This window comes from Athene cunicularia (assembly GCF_003259725.1).
Source record: "Athene cunicularia isolate RWA chromosome 17 unlocalized genomic scaffold, athCun1 chr17_part1, whole genome shotgun sequence".
NCBI lineage: Eukaryota > Metazoa > Chordata > Aves > Strigiformes > Strigidae > Athene > Athene cunicularia.
This window is the reverse complement of record NW_020799122.1, coordinates 4,164,652-4,192,226: the sequence shown is the minus strand read 5'-3', so window position 1 is coordinate 4,192,226 and position 27,575 is coordinate 4,164,652. Positions and strand designations below refer to the sequence as shown.

The window sequence follows — 27,575 nt, the reverse complement described above, 5'->3', positions numbered from 1 at the left end:
AGCCCTGCTGGGGGTTGTTGTGGCCCAAGGGCAGCCCCCGGCATTTGCCCTTAGTGAAACTCCCCCAGTTGGGCTCAGCCCAGCGCTCCAGCCTGGCCAGGTCTCTGCAGAGCCTCCCCACCCTCGAGCTGATCAACACTCCCACCCAACTGGGCGTCATCTGCAAACTGACTGAGGGGGCACTCGATTTTCATCTGCTCTGCCAGGACACCAGGCCCCCAAGCCCACGGACGGTGCGAGCCTCACGATCCCACGTGCATGTGCCAAAGGCCTCCCAGCACCTCTCCTCCACGCACCCCAAAATCAAAGCAGCTCTGCCAACGGCAGTAACTCCCACCACCGTGTTCACGCATGATGCACAAAGCCCTCGGCGAGGAGCAAAGCATTACCCTGGGAAAGCTCCCTGCTACGGTGGCTTGGCAAAAGCCCCCGGGGGCTCCCAGCCAACAGCCCTGAACGTCGCTCCGGGCTGGGGAACCGCAGGAGCGGGTCTGATGCTGCAAAGCGTTTCTTTGCAGAGAACCCAGCCCCAGTCACCAGAGACCCTGGGCGAGAGGGGGTGTCTGCTTGCAGCCACACCAACATCCCACCCAGAAAAAGCCAGCTGTACGCAGAGACCCTTCTCCCACAGCGGGAGACCCTTCTCCCACGGCGTGTCGTCTCTCATTTCAGCCGTCGGGACAGGAGGTGACACCAGGGCCACAGCTCAGGGGTCCAGCTTCCAGCTACCCTGCCTGGGCGGGTAAAGCCCCGGTGTTTCACAGAGGGGATTGCTTTAGGGTGCAGTGAAAGACTAACTGCATTTTATCAGCAACTTGTTGCCTAGGCACAATTTAAGGCTGTGTGCTGTTACTGGCCCCCCGAAGACCACAAAATACCCCAGCGTGGCCCTTTCGACATTAACTGCGACAGGCAGCTAGGAAGATTCACAATCTACCAGATATTTCAGGGCAATATTCATAGCAGAGCAGGGAGAAACTTCCAGGATTTGGAGCCTAAAAATGTACATTACTAGAGGCGTGGCAGCACCTACCACATCCCTCGTGGCAAACACTGCCTGGGTAACAGTCCTGTGCATGGCACGGCACCACGCAGCAGAAAGCACTGGCTGGTACACACTTGACTAGCCACAGAGATCTGTAATTCATTTGTCCTGTGTTTTAGGGAAGTTCAGCATCAGGGTTTCCTGTATACAATTTCAGCATCCCGGCTGAAAACATCTGCTGGACACACTGCACCTGCTAACAAACTGCATCTGATGGCCTCAGGGAACCAGGGAGTGGGACGAGGGTCCCAGCATCACCCCACATCCAAGAGCATCACCTGAGACTAACCTGCACCACAGCAGAGTCACGGGCAATACAGAGCTCGGTAGGTAAGGTGTGTGAGACAAGCGGCCCCCAAGCCCAGATGAACCCTCGAGCTGGCAAAAGGTATGGGGGTGGTGGTGGAATAAACCCAACCCATGCTGTTCCAGCCTGCTTTTGCTATTTGCAGCATTCATCCCAACATCCAAGTCTCCAATACAATTCCAACAAAGCCATTTAAAACACGGGTGGCCACACAGCCGCTGACCTAATGCCAGCGCTGAGCAACATGCCAGCCAGCACAGGAGGGACCAAAGATCACCCAGAGCTCCTGCCCGCAGCCAGGGAGTTAATCATCAACTGGCAGGTGGTGATGTCCCTGCAGGGGCATGCCACAAGGCCACAGGCATGACACATCCCCTCAGGGCTGCCTCCTCCATGCTCTTATATGCTTCCCAGAGCTGGGGTTTATCCCTCAAGGCAAGGACTGCAGCACCCAAGGGCTCTGGGCAAAACCCTGTGGGCAGCATCAAAGTTTCAGGGAATTTTCAGCTTGTTGACAACGCACCCTCGGTCAAAGGCACAGCAGAGGTCCATAAAGCACAATATTGCCCCGCAGAAGCTGTACTGCTCTGCACAGGCACGTGGGAAGGAGGCACAAGGGACACCATGGACTCAGGGGGCACCCACAGACCCTTCTTCAGTGGGGACAATGCCACAGCAAGTGCCGGGCAGGCAAAGGGTTAAGCAGGTTCCTGGTTTCTTGAGTGCAATCACACATATAATTCTCTTTGCAAACCGGTTACTCTACTGCTCTCCTGGGAATTAAAAAAAAAAAAAAATATATATATACACACACATGCCCTTCTGTAGGAGAATTCTTTTCACTTCCTACCCCACCCGCTGCACACGCACTGTGCGTGTTATACAGCAAGTAGAAACGTTTTCCTCTGCGATAGGATCCCTTTCTTGACACACATCCAACCGTGCGAGTAACTGGCACCGAGGAACACGACACGGGAGGGGGTCTTGTCCAGCTGCCCGGTCTCGGGGAGGATCTGGAGATAAGCAGGAGGCGAGGCACAGCCGCCAGCCCCAGCATCGCGGAGCTGCCTGTGGCACTGCCCTACGCTCCGCTCCCGGCCGCTATCGCTTCATGCACGCGGCGCTGCACATGGAAAAATGCATTGCTCTTTATTTGGTCTTGGTTATAAGAGGTCGGGGGGGGGGCAAAAAAAAAAAAAAAAAAAAAAGGGCTGCTCCCACCACCAGCGGGTCAGCTGGGGAGGGCAGGCACTGGCCTTGCTTTGTTACGGCACCAAAATGCAGCCATTCATCTGGAAGCCTTGCAATGTTCAGCTTCCTAAATGATTTCATATAAATTTCCTCCTTTCTCCTCTTTATAGGCCCGAACTAAGTTAAAAAGGCACCCTTTAAAATACTGCTGCAGGGATACCGACTTGTATGTGAGATTAGAGATGATGGAGGAGGGGAAATTCTCAGCAGAGAAACAGAAACCACCAACTCTTGGTTATTAATCCCTTAAATAATTCTGACAACGCCTCCCACCCTCCTATCTGAAACCAAGCAGAAAACTCCGATTTCTGACTCTCTGGGCAAGAGTGTGGGGGGGGTGTGTGTATGTCAGAGAGGGACAAGGGGATGGTGCAGCTGAGCCCCTTCACAGCTCTCCCAGCCCCCTGTCCCGATGGTGGGACCTCTCCTTGTGCAGCTTCTCCAACCGCAGGGTGCTGGTGATGAATTTGGGATAAATCCGCAACAGCATCTGGCAAGGAGAGCCCGGATCCCTCCAGGGCTTTCCAAGAGCTCTCCACGCTGGCTCATCAGCAGCAAGAAGGGGACACCTTTACATCAAAAGTTATTCTGAAGATGCAAGTGTTTTACAGAGGGCACCCACCACTGACCCTGATAGTACCAGCACCCCCCCCTCTTTGGCAGCTCTCCCGTCCTCTCCCACCAGCTCGGCGGCTCTTGGTGCCGCGGCCGGAGCGTGCCGTGCTCAGGGCCACCCTCCCCACCGCTCACGGCTCCTCCCCAGCACTTCAGACACACAAGACAAGCCACGTACATGTCCTCTGTCAGCCACCCGCACGTCACACGTGCCTGCGAACCTCCGTGGATTCAATTAATTGAGAGGGAGGATTGATCCAGACCCTCCCTCCCTCTGAGCCCTGCTCGAGCTGTGAGGTTGGTGCAGTTCTCGTCAACCTCCGGACCAGAATCAACAGAGTGAAAAACACCCCTTTAATCTCAGTATCAATATCTCCTCATTTTTCAGCTGACCTGTAAGCCGCTTCCCTTTTTCATTTTTAGAACAAGAATCATTTTGCATCTGTGGGTCAGGGTAGGAAAGACCCCTGGTCTCACAAAAAAAGCTTTTTTCAAACAGTGCAGGAACTTCAAAAGAAATTCGGGACAATTAAATACATGTCAGGAGAAGGGAAAAGAGTGGGAGGCTAATAAATGGCACGCTCCACAGGTTTATGAATATTTGAGCTATATTTCTAAAAAAAAAAAAAAAGTACATTACTGCAAGTTACTGAAAATGAGTAACTCCCTTTAATGAACCTTGCTACCATCATGCTGACTAATAGAGTGATAAAGAGTTTAATCCATATTTATGTACATTTTATCTCATTATAGCTGGTGCCAATAAATTAGCAAGTCCAATCAGAGTTACATTTTATACCATCGCTGCTATTAAATGCGCACGAAGCACCGTACAACAGCACACCGTACAGGAGCACTGGCTTTTTATTTTATTTCTTTTTTTTAGGAGCCAGGCAGTACTAATAAAGACTGGGCACAGCACCCCTGCAGAGGACCCCAGTGCTCACTCTTGCAAGATCAGACCCTAACTGGGGATGCCGCAATATTAACGGGGGTTTTCTTCCTTGAAGCACCGCACGCTACGCTGCGCTGCTCCTGCATCCTGCAGCAGACGCAGTCAGCGAAACGCTTCTGCAAGTCGTTTTAAGAGGGTTACGATTTAAAACAACAACAACAACAAAAAAAAACAACTTGTAGAAAACAATATATTCCTTTAAGGTGTCTTAAAGAGGCACAGATAGAAATGAAGGTCAGCATCTCGGGTCACTTTGGGAAATCTCTGTCGTGAAACGCAGCATGTCCCTCGTCACTGCGGGACTGCTTAACAACTGGACATTGGGAAAATAAACTGGCTGTGAGCAATTTAAACTGCCCTTTCGACTCCCTCGGGTAACTGGGAAACACTGCAACCCAGATTACAAGAAACGTGACACATCTATCTGGCAAAAGCCTCTGCGCTTGCCAATTACCCAACATCCCACAAAGGCAGAGACGGAGCTTTTCAGCTCCACAGGGATTTCGGCCGGAGAAGCCCACATGGTTCACGATCCCATTTCACCAGCTGTTATCCTGGTGACAGTAAGGAAGAGGTGACTTCCCAAGCTTAAAACTCAAGGAAGTAGCAAAACCAGGGATGAAATCTCACATTGCTGGACTTGAGCATCCCCTCAACCACACTTTCTCCTTCGGAGGAGGCTCCACTGATCCTCCTTGACGAAGCCCTGGCTCAGAAGCCAAAGGGAGCTATGGAAACCTCTCTCAGAACACCAGCTGGTCAAGGCAAGCCCAAGGGATCTGATTTTTCTTTCTCTTCTAAAGCACTAATGTTTTTCTTACGCTAAGAAACCTTGAAGGACCCTACAGATTCCTAAGGACAAGCCCTTTACATATATGTTGGCACCACATAAACGCAAGCCCCTGCCTTTCTACTTGGTGATTACACTACAGCAAACCTAAATGCTACCAGTAATTGCTGTCTTACCAGCATTCTGGTTTGGAGGAGAGAAAGAACTACTTAAGTGGCATCCAGAAAGGAAACACCCAACACCACTCCACCAAGGTTTCTATGTAATTAAACGGTCCACTGCTACTGTGCTCTCTTCAGAAAAGTCTCCTACACAGCGTAAAGTGTCTTGTAACCAAAAAACACTATTGATCTGAGGAATGAATAGCTTCAGGAAGAATTTTTTGTGCATGAAGTCTGTGTTTGGCCCGTGGAAATGTGGATTAGAGACGCCTTTTGCTCTCCCTCTGACTCAAAACGGAAAGGCGCTTTGGTCAACAGCAGATTTTTCCCTGTTTATTTGCTTTGCCACTGTTGAACACAGATCTGAGGATAATGTGGGAATGAAAGGTGGCAAAGACAATGGGGATGTTTTGACAGGCTTCCAGAGGGATTTTTAGGGTGGTGCAGACCTGAACAGCTGATACCTCCACCAAACTGATTAAAAAAAAAAAAAAAACCTGCATTGGGAAAAGATCAGGGAGGTTTTTGCATACAGAATTTACGCCTCCCACATCTTTGAGGATGATGATACACATGAAAATAAGCAAGATCCAGGCAATAAAGTACATTTGGATTTCTTGGAAGCTTATGACAAGTTTCTTTCCAAAGTCTCCTAAAAAAATATAAATTGTTATGAGGTAAGAGGGAATGACAAACCATCTCCCCTTCCAAGTCACAAACCCAAATGTCCCGGCAAAAAGTGAACCAGGAGGAGGGAATAGCTGATCCCTAACCAGACCAAAAAGGAAACCAAACTGTGTTCAGCTGACATGTTCCAGCAGTGTTTAATGCCAGACTCTATTAAAAGGCGTCTTCGGCAATTTGAAACAGCACAGAGCAAGAGACAATGTGATGATAAAGCAGCATTTTTAATTAGCAGCGGTTCTTTCCTCAGCCCAAAAGGTTCCTTCTGTGCATTCATATTCCCAGAACAACAAAGGCCTTCTTGTATTTCATAAATCAAAAAAAAATTCATAAAACAAGCCCCTGCAATTGCGCATTCCAGATAATGGTCCAGAAATAAATTAGGCAATAAATATCAAATAATATATCCCCATCAGCAGTGAAAATCTACTCTTTGGATAATCAGAGGAGAAGATGCCTTCCAGCAGCTTATGTCTGGTAGCACGAGAAAGGTAAAACAATAGGGAGCTTTAATAAATCTTTTAACACCTTTTCCGCTGAAGAATATAGCAATTGTCCTGTGTAATAGCTTCTCTGAGGCCGGTATCCATCAGAGTAACAGCACAGCCCTGATCCTGTTCCCGTCAAAAGCCAGGCTATCAGAGCAACAGCCACTTGTCAAAATCAGGTCGGATTTTCCTCCCTTGCAGCTGGGTCTCATTCAGCGTTCGGTGCCACCCATCAATTACGGCAAAACACAAAAACACACTCTCTCCTCTCCCACCTAGGTGACAGACTGCACACACACAGCCTAGGAACCTAGGAACGCCCGAGAGGAACACACTGATATTTCGATTCCTCCCCCAATAAATATTTTTTTATGTAATTTAGAGCATTATAATCTAAAGAAGAAAACTTGAAGGCTTGATCTCCCTCCACTAAAGACACAGCAGAATCAAACCCTACACACGCAGGCTACCACAAGAACAGGAGAAGAGGTGCCCAGCACATGGGTTAAGGGTGCAAAAGCTGCTCAGAAAACCACAAACCCTTCCTATTTTATCCAAAACCTGCAGCACAAATCCGGAGAACCGCCCTGGTGCCAGCACCATCATTTCCCAGGAGCTGGGGAGTTAACTCTTACCTTTCCAAAATCCCGTACATCGAAGAGGTCAAAGGGATCGAACAGATCGCTGTTTCGTAACCCGAATTTGTCGTGACACACTTTTAGGAAGGTTCGGATGTTCTTCAAACAGAGAAACTGAGGGGAACAAAAAAAAAAAAAAGAAAGGGAGGGAACAGTGAGCAAGACAGGCACAAATTTTAACTGAGATTTACTGAGTTAAATTCACATGCGAGAGAAGTTAACAGGGACTCAGAAACTTGCACTGAAAAGCCACGATTTAGTTTATTTGTTGTTACTGAAGATGTCAGACTCCTGGTGCCCTGTGAGGACTCCTGTGTTCTCAGCTGCGCACCAGAAACAAACGCCCTTTTCAAAAACAAGTTTCACATAAGGTAACATTGCAGAAGGGCTGGAAAACTCAAGCCAGGACATTTCCCTTTCAAGGTCAAAGCCCAATATAAATTACAGCTGATGTTCTACAGAAGCCCAGTGTTGAACTTTTAACCATTTCCAGCATGATCCCATTTGGTTCCCTACAGAAGTGACACGTTACTGTGCTTACTGTACATCCTGCTGCACATCCGTACACGTTCACGTACACACACATTCCAAACAAAGATTGGGACAGTGAAAATTAGAGTTGGTTTTTGGTTTTGTTTTTTTTTTTTTTGCTTTAGGGTCTGAAGCAGCTGACAACATATTCAAGTAAGATTTGCTCCCTTACCCTCTCACCCCCCGGATGCTGCAGGCACCACGAACACTAACAGACCCCCGGAGTATCAGCCAGCCCGTTTCCAGCTGCCCTTGACGCAGCTCAGAACCTGTTCTCAAGTCCAGGGCAATCCCTGGGACTATTTCCACAAAGCTTTGCTCATCTCTAGTCTTAGCCCACTTGAAGAGGCAGAAATCCCACCCCTCTAGGGACCACCCTCGGTTATTCAGATAGCTCAACTGACAAAGCAACATCATGTTTCTCTTTTAAGAAAATCCCTTCTTTGACTGTAGCAGTCATTGGTCATTTGTTGGCTAGGGTTGAGGATTTTGAAGTCTGGGGACTTCAGACAGTCTCGCTCCAATGGTGACGCCTGGCAGCACAAGGGCTAAAATGAGAAGAATCAAAATGTGCTTTATTTTTGTGGCTGCATCACCTACTACAGCCATCAGGATGGAGTGACTCGGCTGAGCAACTCACTCTGAGTGACTCTTCTTTCTGCATCCTCACGCTATCCCACTAAATACCTTCAACTTACTGCTGCGGTTTTAAACAACTCTTTTTTTTTTTTTTTTCCCCAGCAAACTCCTCACAAAAATGTAACAAACATGTTCGAATTCTAAGGAAATCAACGCATTAAAGGGGTGAATCATCCCCACATGATAAACAGGCACAAGATGCACACGCTGCCTCGGGGTGGGTTTGGTCAGCGTGGTTTTTCTCACATGGAACTCTGTCTGCTCCCCAAATTGTCATCAAAGCAACACCATGCAAAAAACACTGCTTGCAAACGTCACCAAGAATTTAGAGCAAAATAAAATAGCTTAATTTTCTTTTAATTAAAAGGAGAGAAGCAGAGTCTTTGGGGCCATCCTATCTCCACAGACACAACCGCGATGCAGCTTGTTGTTATCACTGCATTTGGGATTATACATGAGGTTTGTGGCGACGGATTAGCAAAACCACCTCATTAACAACAGGCTGTTTCACCTACACAAAGAAAGAAATAACCTTTTTACCCTTCTCCCCCATTGCAGCCCCCTCTCCTGAGCGACAGCAGAGCTCCCCCAGCCCAGGACATTCCCATCACATCAGAGCCTTCTCATTAGACAAGCAAGTGCCAGAGGCAGAAATTGAAAACAATTCTGTTTTTCTAGGGCATTCCTCTATCTCACATAAACACTGCCATAAATATAATCCGTCTAGACTGAGAGGTGGGGTTTTTTTTAGAATTGCTTTACAACCTCCCTCACCAATACAGGTTATTTCATAACTTTATCTTCTGGGTCTCCGCAAGAATTTACACCCTGGGCAAAGTGGCTGATTGCAGCTGGGGTGTTTTTTTTCTGTTGCACTGCAGTCTCATTGATTTCAAATTTCTAGCACGCGTCTATTTTAAATCCTTTTAAGCCTCCAGTTTCGAAAGTTAACGACACAGGTTATAGCCATAATTAGACACAGCAAGATGCGAGCTTTCCCCGCAGAACTGCCCTGCCTTTCTGTAGCATTCACTCCCCACCTCCCGCTCACCCCAAGGCCGGGGCAGCAACGAAGGCTCAAGTGCTCGGGAAAGACTTTCACAGCGCCGACGTTCAGCCAAGCACAAGGCACCCGAGAGGTGTGAAAACCCGGACCCTCTGCACGGTGCGTTTTGTGGTTCGAATTCCTGAAAAGCTCAAAGCTCACGCTACCTTGTTTCTGAAGGATGGCAGAGAGATCACACATCCAAGCAAACGGATGTCTCGTCCTGACAGCATTTCCAGCAGGGAGCGAGTTTAGATTAGGCTGAGCTATCCCCCATCTCAGCTTGGCCCCGGTGAGAAAGGACGAGGCCAACCACGCCGTTCGACATCATCACCTGCATCCAGCTGACTGCTCGTCCCATTCAAATCCAGGTGCCATCTCGCCACCAGCCACTAAAAGAGCACGAGGCCCCCGCAGCAGTGCCACTGCCCTTCCCACAGCCCCGGGTGATGTCTGCAAAAAGCCATCAGGCATGGCCACCACGCAGCCTGCAGGTCGCCGAGGGCAGGCAGATGATATCAAGGAAGAAGCCAATAATCTATTTAAAGAGTTGTTGAAACGGCCTTGATGTAAACCAAGGCAGCAGCACCACGGTCCCGCTCCACCAGCGAGGCCACCACATGACCTGCAAGAAAAGCCGCCACTCGGGATGACAACAAGGTAGGCGTTAGCCCCACTCTTCACGCCCAAGAGGTCAGGGTGGGTACAACCCCCGTGTGGGTGTTCGTGGCACAGTTTGCTCCTGCGCCGGGTGCCTCTCACCAATCCGCAAAATATCTTCTCGCGCTTTTGCTCACAGCTGTTTCGAGGTTGGTTTGCTGTCGATGGAAGATCATGAATTGTTGGCTTAATAGTGTTACTCAACGGCCACACGTTAGAATTAGCTGCAATTGCATATGAGCTGTGCCGAGGTCATTTTATTTACCAGTCAATCACACCTTTGGACAAGTAAACACTCCACAGGAGAAAGAGAGAGAGAAATCGATGTTCTCCATGGGGCTCATTCACCACCTGCCAGGCCCAAAATCAATGCTGTCATTTATACACTTCGAGCGAGACCAGCGCTGAAGCAGGGTCCTGCCATCTCCTCTGGTGCAGGGGCCAGCGGGTGCCCAAGCGTGGCACGTCCTGAGTCCTGCCATCACCCTCCCCTGCACCCAAACCAGCCTCGGTACCCACCAGCCATCACCTCCGGGGACAGACACCACCAGCAACCAGGATGCTCAGTTCTGGAAATAAATCCCAGAGACCACAGCAATTTCTGCAGATACCAGCATCTCCTGGGCTCCAAAAGCAGCCCCAGCACAAGTCCTCGGCGTGGGGGGAGCTTTGGGCACTGCAAAGCCCAACCAAGGCGCTTCAGAGAGGGAAATCATTAAAGTCAGCGCGAAGAGTCGATAGGGGCAGGGATGGGACTGTACCACAGGGAGCAAGAAATTCATCCAGTAAAACAAAACACTGCAAAGCCTGCCGATAGACAAGAAAAGTCTGTGGTCAGCTCTGACCTGATCCTCTGAGGTTTGCACGGAACCAGCACTACAGAGAGGCGACAGCCCGGCCCCTGCCGCCGTCACAGCAGAAAGGCTCCGCCACCTGCGCTCAACGAGTTTCAGAACAGCTTTGCTTATTTTTAAACACTCTGCCATGCCTTAAAGTGAATAAACTGCTCTCAGCCACCACCCGTCCTGCCCCAGTTTGGCAGGAACTCGCTTCTGCAAAGAGGCAGCTGCAATTTGGGCAGAACCGCAGCCACCCTCCTGCATGCAGGGCAGCGAGCGGCCCCCAGCAATTTGAGACACACTGGGAACTCCTCGGTAGATTCTGGGACATTTATTTACAGCAGGTTTTCATGGGATAATTTGTTTCATTGAATTCAGTAAGTTTAGAGACTCCTTGAATGATCACTCCACGCAGAAAGGTTGTTGCTGCCAAGTTCTCAGTGCAACTCAGAAACTCCTTCAAACTTATAAATGCATCGGAGAAGCTTTTGGTGGAGATGAAGAAAGGGAAAATTTGGTACTCGGGATAACTCCATTTTGCACAGGGACACTGGGAGCTTAGTGGGGACGTGCCCAGCCACCCCAAAGCTCTGCTCCCACACCCCGGGTGGGAAGGGCAGGTCAGATGTTTCTGCAGTGGAAACTACAGCTGTGGGGGTGGGAAGGGAGCCTGTGGGAGGGCGCACGGCAGCTCAGCACCACGCTCCTCCTCATGCCCCATTTTAGTTACCGCCACCCCTCCCTGTGGTCCCCATATGACTGGGCACCCGTGGCACCTGTGCTGACTAGACAGCAGCTATTTCTGATGCAAATTCATCAGAAAAGATCCAACTACTCAAGCACGCTGGGGTGAGGTTGGAAACTGTCCCCCAACCTCTGCAGAGATGATCGCAGGCTGGAAAGGCACGTGCGTTCCTGCCTCCCACCAGAGCTGCTAAAGGGAGATGGCAAAGAGGCAGGGAAAAAGCTGGGGAACGCAGGCAGCATCTGCTCAACAACCAAACTGCCCAAGGTGGGATCTGGAGGATGCTCACATGAGCACCAGAGCAGTCCCTAGTCCTTGTGTCCGGGGTGGCACCAGGGAGGGAGGTGCAAGGCTTGAGAAGTCTCCAAGGCACATTTAATAATGTGATAAAAATGTAGGAAAAGGGCAGAAATGAGGTAGATGGTTTTGTCTAGCAGGGCAGGATCATGCAACCGCTCACAGCTTTTCAGAAAGGGCTTTTTGGAGAGGCAGCGGCTGCCAGCGGCGGGGGTTAGCGCTCCGGGGCTGCACACAATAGCCCTGGGCGGCTGGGCACGCAGCCACGTGCTGAGCCGTGGCCAAAGCCGTGGGCTTGAAATGAGTCCTGCAGCATGCAAGGAATGCTGCAGCTTTGCCGTTCGAGATAACCCACTGACGAATGACGAAAGGAACTTTCATTAGCGCTTCCTGACCGTGATGTCAGATTTCCTCTTATCTCGCTGCCTGCACGGCTCAAAAGCACCAGGCGAAAAGTAAGTCCCTAACAGGAAGCTGTGAGCGTCTGCTTATCCCAGCAAACGGGGAAGGGAGGGTCTCTCATTGAGAAAACACACCGTTTTCAACAGTCAGTGGGGAAACGGGTATCCTGTGGCACAAACCTCTCAAACAAGCCAAAGGATGAATCTCCGAGTCACGCTGAGTTCCCCTGCGCTACTCTAACACGGCAAAAGGGGCATCAACACTCCCCTTGATTGCTCCAAAGTCAAGAGCAGAGAGAAAGTCCAAAAGCATCCAAGTACGCAGCAGGAACCACGGGGCTGCTGCCAACGTAACTCTGCGTTTAAAATTTCGCAAATCACAACCTTTATCTAACCTCTCCCAATGGCTCTGCCCGGTCTAGCTTGCCTCCCCATCAAGGCGTTACCAGGAGAGTTTTGGGAGCAGTAATAGGTCTCAGAAGGACAAAAGGAGCTTGCATCACTCGCCACCAGCAGCACCAAATCTTCCGTGGCTTTGTTCCTTCTCATGCTTTGCCCCATTGTCTCTGGTGGGAAGGAGCAGCCGCAGAAACGATACAAAACATCTCTGCAGAAAATTTCCCTTCCCATTTGGATTCAAGTCGCAGCTCATCAATTACTCTAGATGGACAGATTAAATTTCAGGTTGTTGGACAGCAGATTTATCTATTGAGAAGTGGAGAATGAAATTATTTCTCAAACAATTCAGCGTTATTATTTCCACACACCCCCCCAACCATTTCAGAGACATTCCTACCGCAGAGCGTTCACGGGCTGGGCAAATTCCACTTAGTGAGACTGATTAATGAGCCCAAAATGCTGATGAGTGCTGACCTCCCTACAGCTTCTTCTACTCACATCCACCCACAAGGAAGGATTAGCCCTAGGAGAGTACCTGAAGGAGAGCAACCATTTCTTTCAGCAAACACCCTTCGCTCATCACTGGGAGGACCAGGGGAAATCAAGCCTGCAGAGAGCAAAGGTCCTTCCCAGCGAGAAGCATCAGCCAGAGCTGAGAGAGGCTCCAAACCTCCCACACAAGCTCGCCAGGAGCTTCTACCTTGCCCAGCAGCAGCACAACAGGGAGCCAGGCAGCACTGCTGGGAGGCTGTCTGGCAGCAGACGGACTGTCTGCCGAGCCCCACGCTGATCCTGCTCATCCTCACACCTTCGCTCATCATCGCTCTCACACGGGCCAAGCAAAGAGCTCCCAGTTCTTTACAGGAACTTCCCATCGTGACGTGCAGACTCTCGAAAGGAAGAGGTTTCTCAGATAACAATATTAAGCTCATGAACTGGAAGCTGGAATACACATAAAATTGTAAAAACAATAAAAAAAACCCCACCCCAAACAAACCAAGGGCAGGCTCTAGACTAACCTATGAAATAAATGCACTGAAGTCACAAGGCTCAGCCCCAGAGGCAGAGGAATGGCTCTCGGCAACGCTCAAGTCAGAGCGGGCACAAACATTAACCAGAGCTCCTGGATTTCATACAAGACACAAACTACTGAAACCAGGCGAGGACTGGAGGCAAACACCTCCGAGGTGGCAGACGTTCAGAGGATGTGGGAAGAGCAAGAGACAGAGCACAGGGTCACACGATTAATCCAACTGGTCAGAGATGTGAAAACGTCCAGTGACATACTGAAACACAGACCGAAGATGTACAGAATACAACCGCGTCTGTGCTTTCTCTGCTTGCAGAAGGAGCCTGCGTGAGGGCAGCAGCATTGTCCCCTGCGGGGCTGCTGTCACCCTGCCAAGCAGCACTGCGCAGGCCAAGCCGAGTGCTGTGCGAGCTCGTCCTATTTTATCCTAGGAAAGTTTTGCTGACACCTGAACTCCCCCCAAGGACGGCCAGGCTCGTTTCCTCCATTACATATGCTCCTTCATAAAAAGAAATGGAAAAGAATTAAAGAGAAGTCCAGAAATGTGGATAAAACCCCCAATCAGATGGTTGATGAGTCCAAGACGATAATGCAGGGCTGAAGGAGGGATCAAGGATCGAGTAACATCCCCCAAGGATCAAGTAACATTCCCAGAAGAGGGAAAAGAAAGTCCAGACACTTGTATCCTCTGAGGCAAGCTCCCAACAGCAGCAATGACCCCCCTGAAGCTTAAAACCACGGGCTGAGCCCTCCCCGGCGGCACGGCAGGAGAGGTTTGTTAAAGCCCATGCAGGGAGCCAGCAGCCCCACATCCCGTGGGGAGCGCTTGGCTCGGCAGAGCACAGTCACTCGGCCTCTGTCCGTCCGTCCCGCTGTCGGAGGGTCACCCAGCGGCACGCAGGGGCTTTAAATGAGCGGAAGGAAGCTGCAACTTCCCAAAGAAAACGGCGGAGCTGCAGCTGATGACAGTACTTCCCTGCTTTGTGGAGCCCTCCGAGGTCTGCAAACGTCGAGCTCTGCTGAGAGAGCAGGATTCGTTAAGGTAAGGGCTTTAATTGCAATGCTTGGGAATGTTTTATCAGAGATGCTTATTGGGGTCTGAAATTCTCTGCTCAAACACCAAAGGTCTGGACAGCCCAGAGCCATCCCAAATCCAGCAGGTCCAACAGGTTCAGCACCACTCCAATCCCCAAGCACAGGTTTGAGGTCCACGTAACCAAAAACCTTGCCACTGAGGTTTTAGAAAACCCTAATCAAATCCCCTGCATCGCATCAGGCTGCTGAATGTATCTCAGAGATTTCTCTTTTAGGATGTCTCTACGAAAGAGATCTGCAGAGGCATTCCCAGGAATAACAAGAGCTTCTTGCAAAACCAAGTGGGCACAACCCTCACTGAAGGCCCTGGTCTTCAACCCCGCTCCTCTAAGAGAGGAAATGTCAGGTTTCCCTGTATGGAAGACATCACTGCTTTGAGCCATGTGACTTCTTGCTGTTACAAAATGAACACATGAGAAGCAATATCCCCTTTGCCTTTGCTACCCATCCCCAACAGCGATGCATTTCAGGAGCCGAATGGAGAGTACAGACTTCCCAACTGCGTGGGGCACTAACACATCCCTAACGACCCTAAACAACCCTGATGGTCTTGTGTCACCCAAATCAACATCTGCCGATGTGAAAATCCCTCCTGGGATGCTCTCCTGATCCAGTGATCTGCCCGGACAGTACCGGTGTGCCGCATCCTTGGCAGTGCTGTGGTGATGCCCAGGAGAGACCCGTGTGACATCCCCACATCCCTTGGATGAAACCAAACCACAATGGCCCGACAGACAGCGCCAGACCCCACGCTTGCTCTTCCAGACACCCTCTCCGTAGCCATATGCATCAAGATTTGAAAAAAAAAAAAAAAAAAAAAACCAACCAACAACTAAACACAAATAAATGCAGAGCAGCAGTTTTCTCTGCAGGTCCTGGCCTGCCCCAGAGCCACGTGGGACTGGCTGCCAGGACAGGGGAGGACAGGGCAGGGAGCAGAGGCTGTTTGCAGCCCGAGCTACAGGTAAGTGTGAGAAGACCACCAGGTATCACCACCACGCTTCCGAGGAGAAACTCAGCTGGATCTTTTGAGCTCACCAGTATCACGGGCAAATACAACAAAGGGGTTTTTTTTCAACTTTCCCACACAATCCAGGGTGAGAGCCTCTGACTCCTCCATCCCTGGTCTGGGCTGTCTCTGTGGTATATTTACCAGCAGACTGCCAAATCCAGATTTGGCTTAAGTAAGGAACAAGATCTGAGACTACATAAAGCTTGGAAGGATTGCTCAATCTGCCCACGTTTGGCACCCTTAATGGAGAGTCCCCTTCCACACTCATTAACTCCAGCCCTTCTCTCGCTGGAAGACATGCAGCTCCGTCAGGGGAACTCAGTTAAGAAAGGGGGAACAAAAAAGGAAAAAAAAAATGTAAAAAAAGAGATGTTTTGGCTTTTACTACTGACATGAAGTCCCAAACTCATGTTTGTCTCACTGGGGCTCACACTTCATCACTCATAAAACATGACCATAAAAGATGGGATATGTAAAAAAGAAATTATGATTAGAGCTGATCAAGAAATGAGATACCTTCCCACGCACTGAGTTTTCAGCAGAGAAAATTCAAAATATTTTGGCCAACCCAAAGCTTTAAGGCAGGACTTGACCTGAAGCATGACAATCAAATTGTAACGCAGAATTCAGCTGCTGTTAAAGAAAATTAGTAATTGCGTAACCGTATATAGTGTTACACTGCAATGATACGCTTACAGAGAACTTTCCAAGCAGTCATTGTTCTCCTGCTCTTCAGGCTGACGCAGGGAATCAGACCGTGATGAACTTCTGACAGGACAGCAATGAGAACAGCTACAGTACGTCTCAAAGATGAGTAAATAGCAGCCAAGTCAGGAAATCAAGTCTCGTCACATCAAGTATTCGGGCCAGACCCCAGAAAGGAAGCTCCAGGCAGTAGCCTGCAAGCCTGGACTAGTTCAAGAAATTCACAGAACTCAAGCTTTTGCCTCTGTAAAACCAAGCTGCCCTATATAAACGCTGAAGGGACAAGCTCTGAGGTTTTGGAGGCAGAAGTGAACCACGGGATGGGATCCGAGGTGGGTGCCTGCAGTAGCTGACTCCAATCTCATTTACGCAAAACTGTCAAAACAGACTATTATTAAATAATAACCAAACACACATGTTGAATTAAACACTTTTATACTCATTGTATAGGAGTCCCATACGAGCCCATTTTAAACACCCATTGATATCTCCAGCCCATCCACGGGCTGCCACTGTTAGACACATCCTCGTTGCAAGGCACGGACCAGTCTCACTGCAGACACTGTACGCTTTTTCTTTTTTTAAGAAATCCCAAGAAATCTTACTTCAGAAGTTCTGCCATCAGATCAATGGCAATCTTCCAACACCCAAAAGACTTTTCTGGCACGAACTTGTATGTATGTCCCTGTACTCATTCATCACGGGTAGACGCAATTTTTCTGCATACAGTCATGATTTAGGGTGACCCGCTTCCAATTAGGCTCACTTCACTTTCAGAAAGTCTCGGAAATTACAACTAAATGTGTTATTTTCCTCACTGCAAGAAGTGCCAGGTTACCTGCCAGGAGCAGAAGCGCTGAACAAACGAACCTCCTGATACATTCATCCCACCAAGCCGGAGCAGCGCAGCACGCAGAGGGAAAGCACCACTGAAAAGCAAAGACTCAGCCGTGAAAAATATTTACAATGCTGCAGTTGTCGCAGCTTTTACCTTTTTAAATTGGCGACGGAGGAAATAACGGCCTAGAACAACTGCAAACTTCTATCATGTTGAGAGCTGCACTGCCTTGTGCTCCAGACGAGATCTGGAGATGATAGTTCAGCTGCCAGATCAGCACTGAAGGACCCGAAGCTGTAGCTGGCGCTGGCAGAAGAGTTACACATCCCAGAGGATGGAGACAGCCTGCTCACGGTGACGGCTGCTGACACGTACCCTGACACCGTTACACCTGGGCTGCGTTACACTTTCCTGGACTGTTGCCCGAGTTGCTGTCTACTCGCAAAGCCTTGCTAAAAATCAGGCCAGCGGCTGACAATAGGTTCAGTGAAAAAAAAAAAACAGTCCCTAAATGTCACACTGGGGACCGGGATGGCATTATTAGAAGCAGACAACAAACACTCAGAAAACCCTGCTTAATGGCACCAGGTAATGATGCTGAAAGATATCCCCCAGCTTCTTCCTAAAGAAGTAATTAAAACCAGAACACTACTTTTCACATTACAGATAACTGATGCAGACCAGCATATGAAACCAAGCTGCATTTTGCAAGATTAAGCCCACAATGTGCATTTAATAGGTCTCTCAATGCTCCTCAGCACGCTGGGGCTCTGCGCCGACATCAGCTCCTCGCTGTGGAGACGGAGCAGTCTCAGAGCAGCTCAGCGCCGCCTTCGCCCCCAAAAGCAACAGAAACGGGGTCATGGAGGGTGCTCCTGGGCTGGCCAACCCATGTGTCACTCCTCCATGTGTCACCAGCTCCCGACACGGGGAGGTGGGAAGAGCAGGCAGGTGGAAAAAGAGATAGGAAAGACAGACCTGCACCACAAACCCTCTTAGGCAAGAGGAATGTCAAAGGGAAACTCTCACATATTACAAGCCAGACCTTGCTGGCAAGCCAAGAGAGAACAAGCCACCACAGACCAGCTCTTCCAGAGCCTCCTGGGTAACTGGGAAGAGACCAGCATCTTACCTACTGTCTGGGCAGCAGCAGGAGCTGAACCAGCCGCTGCCAGAGCCGAGAAAGGGGCCCCAGGGTGCCTCTGCCAGCCTGCGTACGGAGGCTACTTGTCCTTGGGGACGGAGACCGGACAGGCAGCCCTGAGGCCCTGGGAGTCACTTGGGGCTTCTTCCTTTCCTCTGTTTTAAATAATAAATGTTTTGTTGCGTTTCAGTGCTGGGAAGAACCAAGGATGCGAACAGCGTGAGCTGGAGAACAGGAAGAGCTTTTGTTTTTAGCCGTGGTTTAATTGAGGCTCGTCAAGTTTTCTAGCTCCAAATTTCTTCTGCAGAAAATGAAGCTGAAACAGAGCAGCAAAAGCAGGAGTAGGGAGTACCACTGCCTGCAAAGGTGACAGCCGACCGAGAATGATTCTAACACGTGTGCAACGCACAGAAAATTGCTCTGGGTAAACGGGTTATTAAAAAAATCTTAATGGAAGGAAAAATAAAAGGTTTTATAGCTTAACTGCCTTAGCGCTTCTGTTTCGGATCCAGGGACCAAGGGTAGACAGGCACACGTGCAGACACACACCAGCCCCTGGAGCACTCTGCTGAGCATCTGTGCCTGCAGGACAGCCAAGGCAGACCCAGGGCTCCGGGCACACGCTCCCTGTAAAGATTAATTTCCACAATGCCCACGAGATGAGAGCCAGAACATCGCCCATCAAGGAGCGGGAACTTTTGATAGCGTTGGTACATGCCAGACTGATCCCAGCCCAAGTGGCTTGGATTACACAAAGCCTCTGTCATCACCAAAACGAGAGGAAATTGAAGGAGACACCTCAGCTTCACGCACGCTGCAACGGCCTGCGTGCTTCTGATTAAGATATTCATTAGTAGTACAGCTTAGCACATATTAAGCCCTTCTTTAAGAACAAGAAGGTAGACCCAGGGAACTAGAGGCTGACGAGCCTCCCCTCTGATCTGGAGCATGCCCCTCTTGGGGTCCCTTTCCCAAGAACGAGATGGTAAATCAGAGGCAGTCAACACTGATTTAGCAACAGCAAGCCTTGCTTGTCCCACCTGATTGCTTTCTATAAAGAAAGAAGGAGGCAGACAGACAAGGCTGGAGTTGTTGATGCGACGCTGCACAGAGGGGCCAGGCTGGCTGGAGGAGCCTCTGCTATCCCGTATCACCCATCTATCAGCCATGCCCAGGAGAAAATAGCAAACAAATCACCTACTCTAAAATGTAAAGGGGAAGTGAGAGTGAAGGGAGACTAGCTGGGATAAACCCCCCTGCACTATAACTCCTGCCGTCCTACTCCCCCAAACCAGAAAATTTCAAACAGTTTCAAATGATAAAAACCACAACTGGGTACTCGGAACTTCGCAGGCATCAAGAAAAAGCCCCCCACGAGTCCTCAACAGACTTCAGTAGGCTTCAGAGCAGCTCCCAAAAATCCTCCTTGGCTTTCCCCTAATAGCTCCGAATCCATTTCTGTGTATCAGGAAAGGAAAACCCATCCGCAAACACAGACATTAACACACATTTTTCTTACCACCTAGAACACTCATACTGCCTTTTATGATTTGCATTCAGGGTATCAGTTCCTCTCCCTTTCAACACTGCAAGGAAATTAATTAACTGAATAGCAACTGTAAGTATCACAAAGCTTGGGAGGTTGAGACAGGAAATCTGAAGGTTAACCATCATATTTAACGTATGCATGAGATAAAAATCAGAATGGACTCGGATCGAGGGAAGGATGGGGAGCCCATTGGCATTACTGTGATGGCGACTGTTTTGCTTGGGCTTTTTTTAAGATTGGAGACTGTATTTTATCTTTATTATTGCAATGAAGCATTTTTCTCTCTTCTGGAGAGAAGAGAGGGGTGTAATTCCTTCCTACAGAATATCAAGCATGGTTCCAAATCACTCTAGGGCTGTAATGAAAGCCAGGTGAAAAGCAGAAGAAAAAGCCATCACTCCCTGGCCCTGTCATTAGAGGAAACCCCAGTTCTGGAAAACTGCTCCGTGCCACTGCAGATCAGACCTGCCCTAAGCAGCTCCACACGTAGGTGTGCACATCGTGCCTCGCCGTGTGGCACGCGTGCCCGAGGCAGCGGCCATCCTCTGACAGCAATACAGGAGCACGGTATCACTGGGAAACAGTCCCGTGCTTCAACCCTGCCTGGCAGGGGCTCGAATACTTCATGAACCACTGCCCCGAGTCTTGGGACACTCAACCACACCTATATCATTTTCCCCTTTTCGTTGAGAGAGTGGAAGGTTTGAAACCAACTTGCTCTTACCTACCCTAAAGCGAGGTAAGATTCCAGTCACTGGGCAAAGCTGATATTTTAGCCTTTTTTGGAAAAAAAAAAAACAAACAAAATCAAACCCCTAAACACATTCAGTGGCCACAGCACAGAAGGAAAAGCTGCAAAGTATCCATGCACCCAGTTTAAACTCTTTGTTGCAGGAGCCAGGTCCCCTAAATGCATCCCTTAAAAGCACCCACAGAACCCACACCTCTCTAACCCCTGTTTTGACCCATGCAACGAGCAGAACTTCAGCAGAACTTCTTAGTGATGAGATCCTGGGACACGTGGATAGAAACTGGTGTGGGAGCTGCCAGCTGCTGTCCCCTTCCCTGGCTGGGGACACCCCAGCACACATCCCCACGCACCTGCGGCTCGCTGGGGGTGGTACAGAAGCCACCCGGGGCTGATGCTCCGAGGCCGTGCAGTGATCCGGCTGCTCCCCGGAGCAGTTCGCCCGCCAAGCTCAGGGAAAGTCTCCTCCAGCAGAGGAGGAGTTACCAATGCTAGACCTCAGGCTCCCTCCAATTTCCTGGAGAATCAAGCACTCACAGCGGATATTGGCTCTTCCTTAACGAGATTCATGTTAAGAACAAAATAAGAAAATCCCCTTGCCCGCAGTCCAGAGCTGCCTTTCTTCTGTGATCATCTCCCTCTCCTGCAGCAGATTACACAGAGCAGGTTTGGGTTTTTTTTTTATCCCCCCCTTAATTTCAGTGTCTCCTGAGCACCAGGGCAGGTTTCCTTTGGGAATTCCAGGTGGATACCCAGCAAAACAAACCACAGCCCATGCAAGCTGCAGGAAAGCAGAATCTGGACTATTTCCTGGGAGAAAGGAAGGAGGGAGAAGGCACGTGCCACAAAAGCCATCTTTTGCTTTGTTTTAATTTTACAGCTTGTCAATTATCCCAATTCACACTACCAGAAGAAAACATGCCACAGAAAAAAAAAATAAAAATCACCATTTCAAGTTATTTTTGCAAAGTGGAATTTAACGAGAGACTCCAGCCAAAATTAACGCTGTTAACTGTAAAGTCTCCCAAAGCGTAAAAAAGATTTGTTGCCACAGTGAATTAAAGACATCTTTCTGCGGTTGAGCGGTGCCTAAAGTTTCAAGCATCAGACTTGAGCAGCCACAGCTCAGACTCCAAACCTGTCTGGATTTGGGTGTCGCCTCCCCATCCACGACCTTCACTTCAGGGAGAGGCTTAAACCGAATTAAGAGAGAGCTGCGTTTCTGACCCCAATTTATTTTAAACCTCTCCCTGAGGATGCGACTGTTTTACCTTACCTTGAACATTTGTCCCTCCTTCCCCAGCTCAAGAGGCAAAATTTACTGCCACGGTGCAGCTCCTACAGCGATTCAGAACGGCCCCTCTTTTACATGATGAAAACAGGCCACTGAAAATTAATCTGCTGGCTACTTAATTTGTAAAGCTGCTTAAAAAGGTCAGATCCCCAGCTCGCAAGAACCACCACTGAGAACAGATCCCAGGGATTACAGGAAATAAGGCTTTGGATATTTATATAAATTAATACTTGGGGAGTATAACAAGATCAACGGGGCCCCCTGATCTAATGCCGACATCACACTCCTTGCAGCTCACATCACTTGTGTCTCTGTTACAGTAACACGACAGGGGTGCACGCAAAGCTGGCATCTGAGGCTGGAGAGGGTTTTAGAAATCTTCCCAAAATCTCCTGTATGTGTTGACTGAATAGTTTTCAGCTCCGTCTTGGTATTTTTAAGGCGCGTCCTCCTGTCTGAGCCAGACTAACAGGGGCTAAACATGCACTAGCAGGGATATATTTTAGCCTACCAAAAATATGGAAGAACACCGTTTTGCGGTTGTGGTTTTTGATTCTTTTTAAATGACACAAATTAATCAATATAAAGTTTAGTATGTACATGTAATCACAAACATCAGCATTCCTGCCATTCTGCAGTTATCCCGGATTTACACTCACTTAAGCGAGAAAACCAAACTGGAATTTCTCACTGGGAGACAAGAAAGACCAGTTCTATCTCTGGGAACTGACTTTTCCTCTCTCCATCCCTGCACTGACTTGGGTCTACTCGAACACAGGTATTTTCCTAGGACAATCATTTCCCCTGGAAACGGAACTTAATGATGTATTTACCAGCCAGACATGAACAGTTACACCAGACAGCATGTATGAGCAAAGCTCACTCTCCTAATTGGAATATCTGAAATAAACTCTGTGTAATTGCATTTGCAGAGCAGGGAGCGTTAGGGAAGGTTGCGTTGCTTTTGCTGTGCTGATCTAATTAATTTGGTACAACTTGAGAACAGAGATAAGGCCCCAGGGACACGTTGGGCTGGACCATTAATGCCGGATTTCAGCAGAAGGGGTTAGGAGGGGAACTGGAAGCAGCATCCGATTCCTTCCTGGGCTCAGCTGTTCAACTCAATCCCCTTCCAAAGGCACCCACTCCGCTTTAGTGGGTTGAAAATTGTCTGGACACGAAAGGACAATACTCAGAGCTTCTAATGGGAGAGGATCGATACATCTCAATAGGCAGCAGCCCTCAGAAAAACCCGCTGACCCATAAATTAAAGTTACTTTATTGACATGATTAAGACGGTGTCAACATGCAGTTAAACGCAGACTCTTCGTTCCCCCTTTTTTACCCCGTAGCAACCCTGTCCTATTTTCTTAAGTGCCACCCAATTTAAGTTTTACTACTTCAGCTGCACATATAAGCAGTGAAAAGTGATCTTTCTTCTGCTTTAAATTAATCCTTCTCTTAGCAACTGCCTCCAACAACACATACACATTGTAGAACGTATGGAGAATTTTTAAGCACAGAAGGTGCAAGAACAAGCACACAGATTTTTGTCAGACTAACGTATACTCAGTACTTTGCAGCCCGAAGTAGAAGTTATTAAAAACATTTGTTTAAGAAGCCAGCATGATACTTTTTTTTTAAAAGTCATACAGCAAACGTTAAGACAGGTCTGGCTCCTGCGAAAATGGCTGTGGCACATGTTAGTCTGAGCTGTTAGGAATAAATTGTTCCTCTGCATAATGCAATCGAGACTATAGAAAGAAAAAAAAAAATGAAGGCTACGTAGTATTTTACAGGGCCATAAACACCAAGGGAAATAAAACATCCCTCTCTAAGGTGTAGCTTCCAATGCAAAAAGCTCTTATTCAGAACAGCGCTTGCCCAAGCTCCGCAGAGGAAAGGCTTCCCAGCTGCTGAGTGCCTCTTAGGGAGGGGAGCATAAATAACATTTCACGTAAAGTCATCATGACCCATCGCTTCTGGTTGCATTCAAGAAGCAGGACGAGGCTTTTTCTGGACCACACTCCACCGTGAACAGCGTTCCCTCGTCAGGACTCGAGGAGTGACCAAAATCCATCTGACGGACATCTGGCTGGGGCTCACATCCCGGAGAGGGTAAGAAAGCCAAGGCACTGCACGGCCTCCCTCACTGGAGGGTGAGTAACAGAGCCTTGCAGAAAAAAAAAAAAAAAAAAGCCTGACCACCTTTGGTTTTGTAACTTGACCCAAACGCACAGGTAGACCACCCCAAGTCAGCCCAGGGTGGCTCTCCCCGGACATTCGCATGCTCACACCAAGTCACACAACTTGTGCGCTACCCGCTAAGGGGCACAGGCCAAGGTCCTGCACACAGCTGACCCCCTTGGCATGCCCGGCCTTATGCACCCGGGGATGTACGCACACTTCTGATGCGTTATTCCCCAGCTAGGCAGAAGGGATCAAAGAGATTTAACTGAGATTTTAGTCACCCTCCGCTCCCAAATACAAACTTCTTCAGTCCTACAAAACTTCCTTCGTATTGCCTTGAATATACCAAGGAACACCAAATAAACGGGATGCTAATCCACCCATGATCTGAAGAGAAACTGCAGCTCCAGTTTTGGTTTCCAGCCATCTCAACTCTTTCTTGGTATCTTCTGGTCTAACTCAGACGCTCAACTTCTGAACTTCTGTCTCTCCTCCTCACCACAAGGAACGAGCTCTTGGCTGCTTCGTACCCAGCCACAGAGTCTGGTCAACCGCACATCCGTATCCGTAGAGGAGGACTTCATGGTTACACAACTGCTGGGATCACATCCTCCTTCCCCACCGCCCGCACGATCCAGATACGGCAACGTGAGAGCTGAGAACGGCATCGCTCGCGTTTAGCCACGAACAACACCAGCTCCCAAGAAAACAGCGGTGCTTTCTCTGGTGAGCAACCCCAGAAACCGAGCAGGACGGACAGTCACACAGCATCTGGGTTACTGGTTTCACCCCGCACCACTTCATTCTTTGGTGAGACTGTTTCCTCCATGAGAAGCTCTAAGGTCCCACTCCGGGTCAGTGTGCCCCACGGAGCAAACCAACCCCAAATCTGCTCATAAACCCTTTGAAAGGGCTGAGAAAACCAGCTCAGCTCTCTTCTAGCAGCCAGAACCTCACCTCCAGCTGCCACCTCCGTTAGCTGTGAGCTTAGGGAGCGACCACTCAACCAGCTCAGCTGGCAAGTCTGAAGAAGGGGCAGCATCCAGCCAAGGGATGCTGTGGGGCAGACACGGCAGCGGGGGTGCTGCTCAGCTCTCCCAGGCTTTCTGTAGCTGGAAGAGGATGGACGTCCCAAACCTGGGGCTTTTGCTCAAGTTAAAGTCTCACAACCTCCTCCCAGTCAACCTTACAACACCAGCAAGACTTCCTAGGGTAGACCAGATGCAAGTCAGACACATGTCCTGCCTTGTCCTTGTGCAGTGGTCTGCGGCCGAGGGAAGCAAAGCACTGCACCATGCTGGAGCGTGGAGGGATCCAGCGCCACCCAAGCCTGAGCCCATCAGCCCCCGGAGCTCGGCAGAGGCAGGAGGAGGAGGAGGAGGTGAGGAGGAACACATGCCGCTGTCCCTTTTCCTTCAGACAGCCGCACACAGAAAGCACGGCTTCAGCTGGAGGGATAACTAGAAGCTATATGGTCCTTTCTGAAGAAAGCAAATGATGACAAAAATCACAGCCCATCCACCTCCCTCCAAATATCAGAAAGGTGGAGGGGCAGCAAGTTGGGTGTCCATGTGTTAATAAAAGTAATAGTAATACAACTAACATCATCTAACTGTCGGGGGGGGGGCTGAGCACTGTTAAAGGAGCTTCCTACAGAACCAGGGCCTGGGAGCAGCCCACAGCCCTGCAGCAACAACTTTTTTTTTTTTTTTTTTTTTTTTTTTTTTTTTTTTTTGTTTACATTACTTTAAACCCACAGAATTGTATTAGCAGCACCTCATTCTTGCATGCTAGATTTTTTTTTTTTTGTAAGCCACCCACAGAAAAGTTCTGCTAAAGTTTTTCCCAAAGAACAACAGGAATAACGATGCCAAGACACCAAGGGAGAGAGCTCCGAGGCGCAGCAGCGACACGAACCCTGGGCTGCACGTCGGCTCCAGCTCCGTCAGCCCCCGTTACCCTGCGATCTCCCAGAGCACGGCCACGAGGATGTCCGCGAGCCAAGGAGAACAGGGCGGGAAGCTGAGAATCTGAAACATCTCTCCAGCCTAACGGACACTGAAAACACTAAACCCCAAAGACCGAAACGAGCCAGGAAGAGTTTTGCTGCTCTCGCCCCTGCGCAATACGGGGCTGCAGCGCAGGATGACCAACTATCACCAAAAAGCATTTTTTCCAATTTTTGAGTAAAACACAAAGCGAGTGGAGGGAGGAGAAGTTCCCCATTTATTCTTCAGCACTCAAATACATGACGAAGCCTGGCTGCTAACATGGCAAAGACAAAACCAAGGAGTTACCTTGAGCACAGAGACAAATTAAACACCCCTTTGTGTCTCCAGTTTCCTCCTGCGCTCTGTCAGAGCCCCTCCTGCTCCTGCACTACCAGAATCAGATTAATAACAGCTCTGCTCGGGTGAATAACAGGTTTCTATGGAGCAGTAACACTACCTGATGCTTTATCTTTACTATAAAGGATCTTCACACCATGACACTTAGTAGGAGAGCCATCTCTCAAAAAATGTTCAAATCATAGGAAAAAAAAAACAACAGGAAGGGGATTTGAGCAGTTCCTCCTTCCACATGAGAGCAAAGCCCAGTGAAACACGGCTTTTCTTCTCATCCCCAGGTCAAGAATATTAAAAACCTGGTGGCTACGGGGCAGAAATCCTTCCCTCCTCTCTGGCTCAGGGGGTTTAACACCCATGTAAATACATGGTCTCGTCTTTGGCAAGTTCCCCTCTGCCCCCATGGAACTATGAGGCTTTACACCTCTTCAAGTTTCGCTCTCACTCCTTTTATTTACACCCAGATAAACCAGTGTTTAACCCCGCTTCAGATAATTTTTTTCCACGTATGTAAAAAAACAATACTATTCACTTAGTCAGCTTCTGTTGGTGGAGCCCAAAGCTGAACGTGGGTTGGGTTTGGGTTTATTTTTTTTTTAATTATTTTATAAGGAGGGGAATTCAGAGTATCACCTACTCATCCGTCAGTAATCATTCTGCTTTATAAATTTTAAAACTTGGGTATTTAAAACTCGCTTTCAAGTCTATAAAGGCTTCAGAGAGCACTTCAGTTGTGTTTTCATGCATTTCCCCAAAGTATTGAAAGCAACAGCTTCCACGCCTGTTTGTCTGTCATCCCTTCAGGAAAAATCAAATCCTTACATCACAGGACTCCAGGAGCTGGGTCTTCCAGAAAAACACCAGGGAAGAAAAGTCATAGAAATACACTTGCCCAGGAGAGACAGCAGGTGAGCAGGATCCTGAACCCCGGGACTGACGAGGGATGGAGAGGAACCAGCGCAGGCAAACGCTCCCCAGCGGTGCCCACAGACCTGCACCACCCGATGACCCCAGTGAGAGCCAAGTTACACAAAAACACCTTTATTAACAACCCCCAGACACTCAGCAGGACGGGCCGAGGCGTCGCAGCCAGTTTGGGTCCCACGTACCCGCCGGTCCCACCGGGGACCCCTCC

The 27,575-nt window shown here is 49.1% G+C and overlaps 1 protein-coding gene across 6 annotated transcripts in view; it reads right to left on the bottom strand.

Annotated features, from left to right (window-relative positions):
• VAV2 (vav guanine nucleotide exchange factor 2) overlaps positions 1 to 21,951 on the bottom strand; it is a 130,324-nt gene extending 108,373 nt beyond the window's left edge. For 2 of the 6 annotated variants that reach the window (XM_026860381.1, XM_026860382.1), the window contains exons 1-2: positions 21,888 to 21,950; positions 6,932 to 7,048 (exon numbers count right to left, since the gene is read on the bottom strand). In XM_026860381.1, the coding sequence (XP_026716182.1) occupies positions 6,932 to 7,048; positions 21,888 to 21,896 (126 nt within the window). In that variant the 5' untranslated portion in view covers positions 21,897 to 21,950. Of the gene's footprint in view, positions 1 to 6,931; positions 7,049 to 21,887 lie in introns of all 6 variants that reach the window. The other 4 variants (XM_026860383.1, XM_026860380.1, XM_026860387.1 and 1 more) reach the window with 4 other exon arrangements.
• Between the last annotated feature and the right edge of the window lie 5,624 nt (positions 21,952 to 27,575).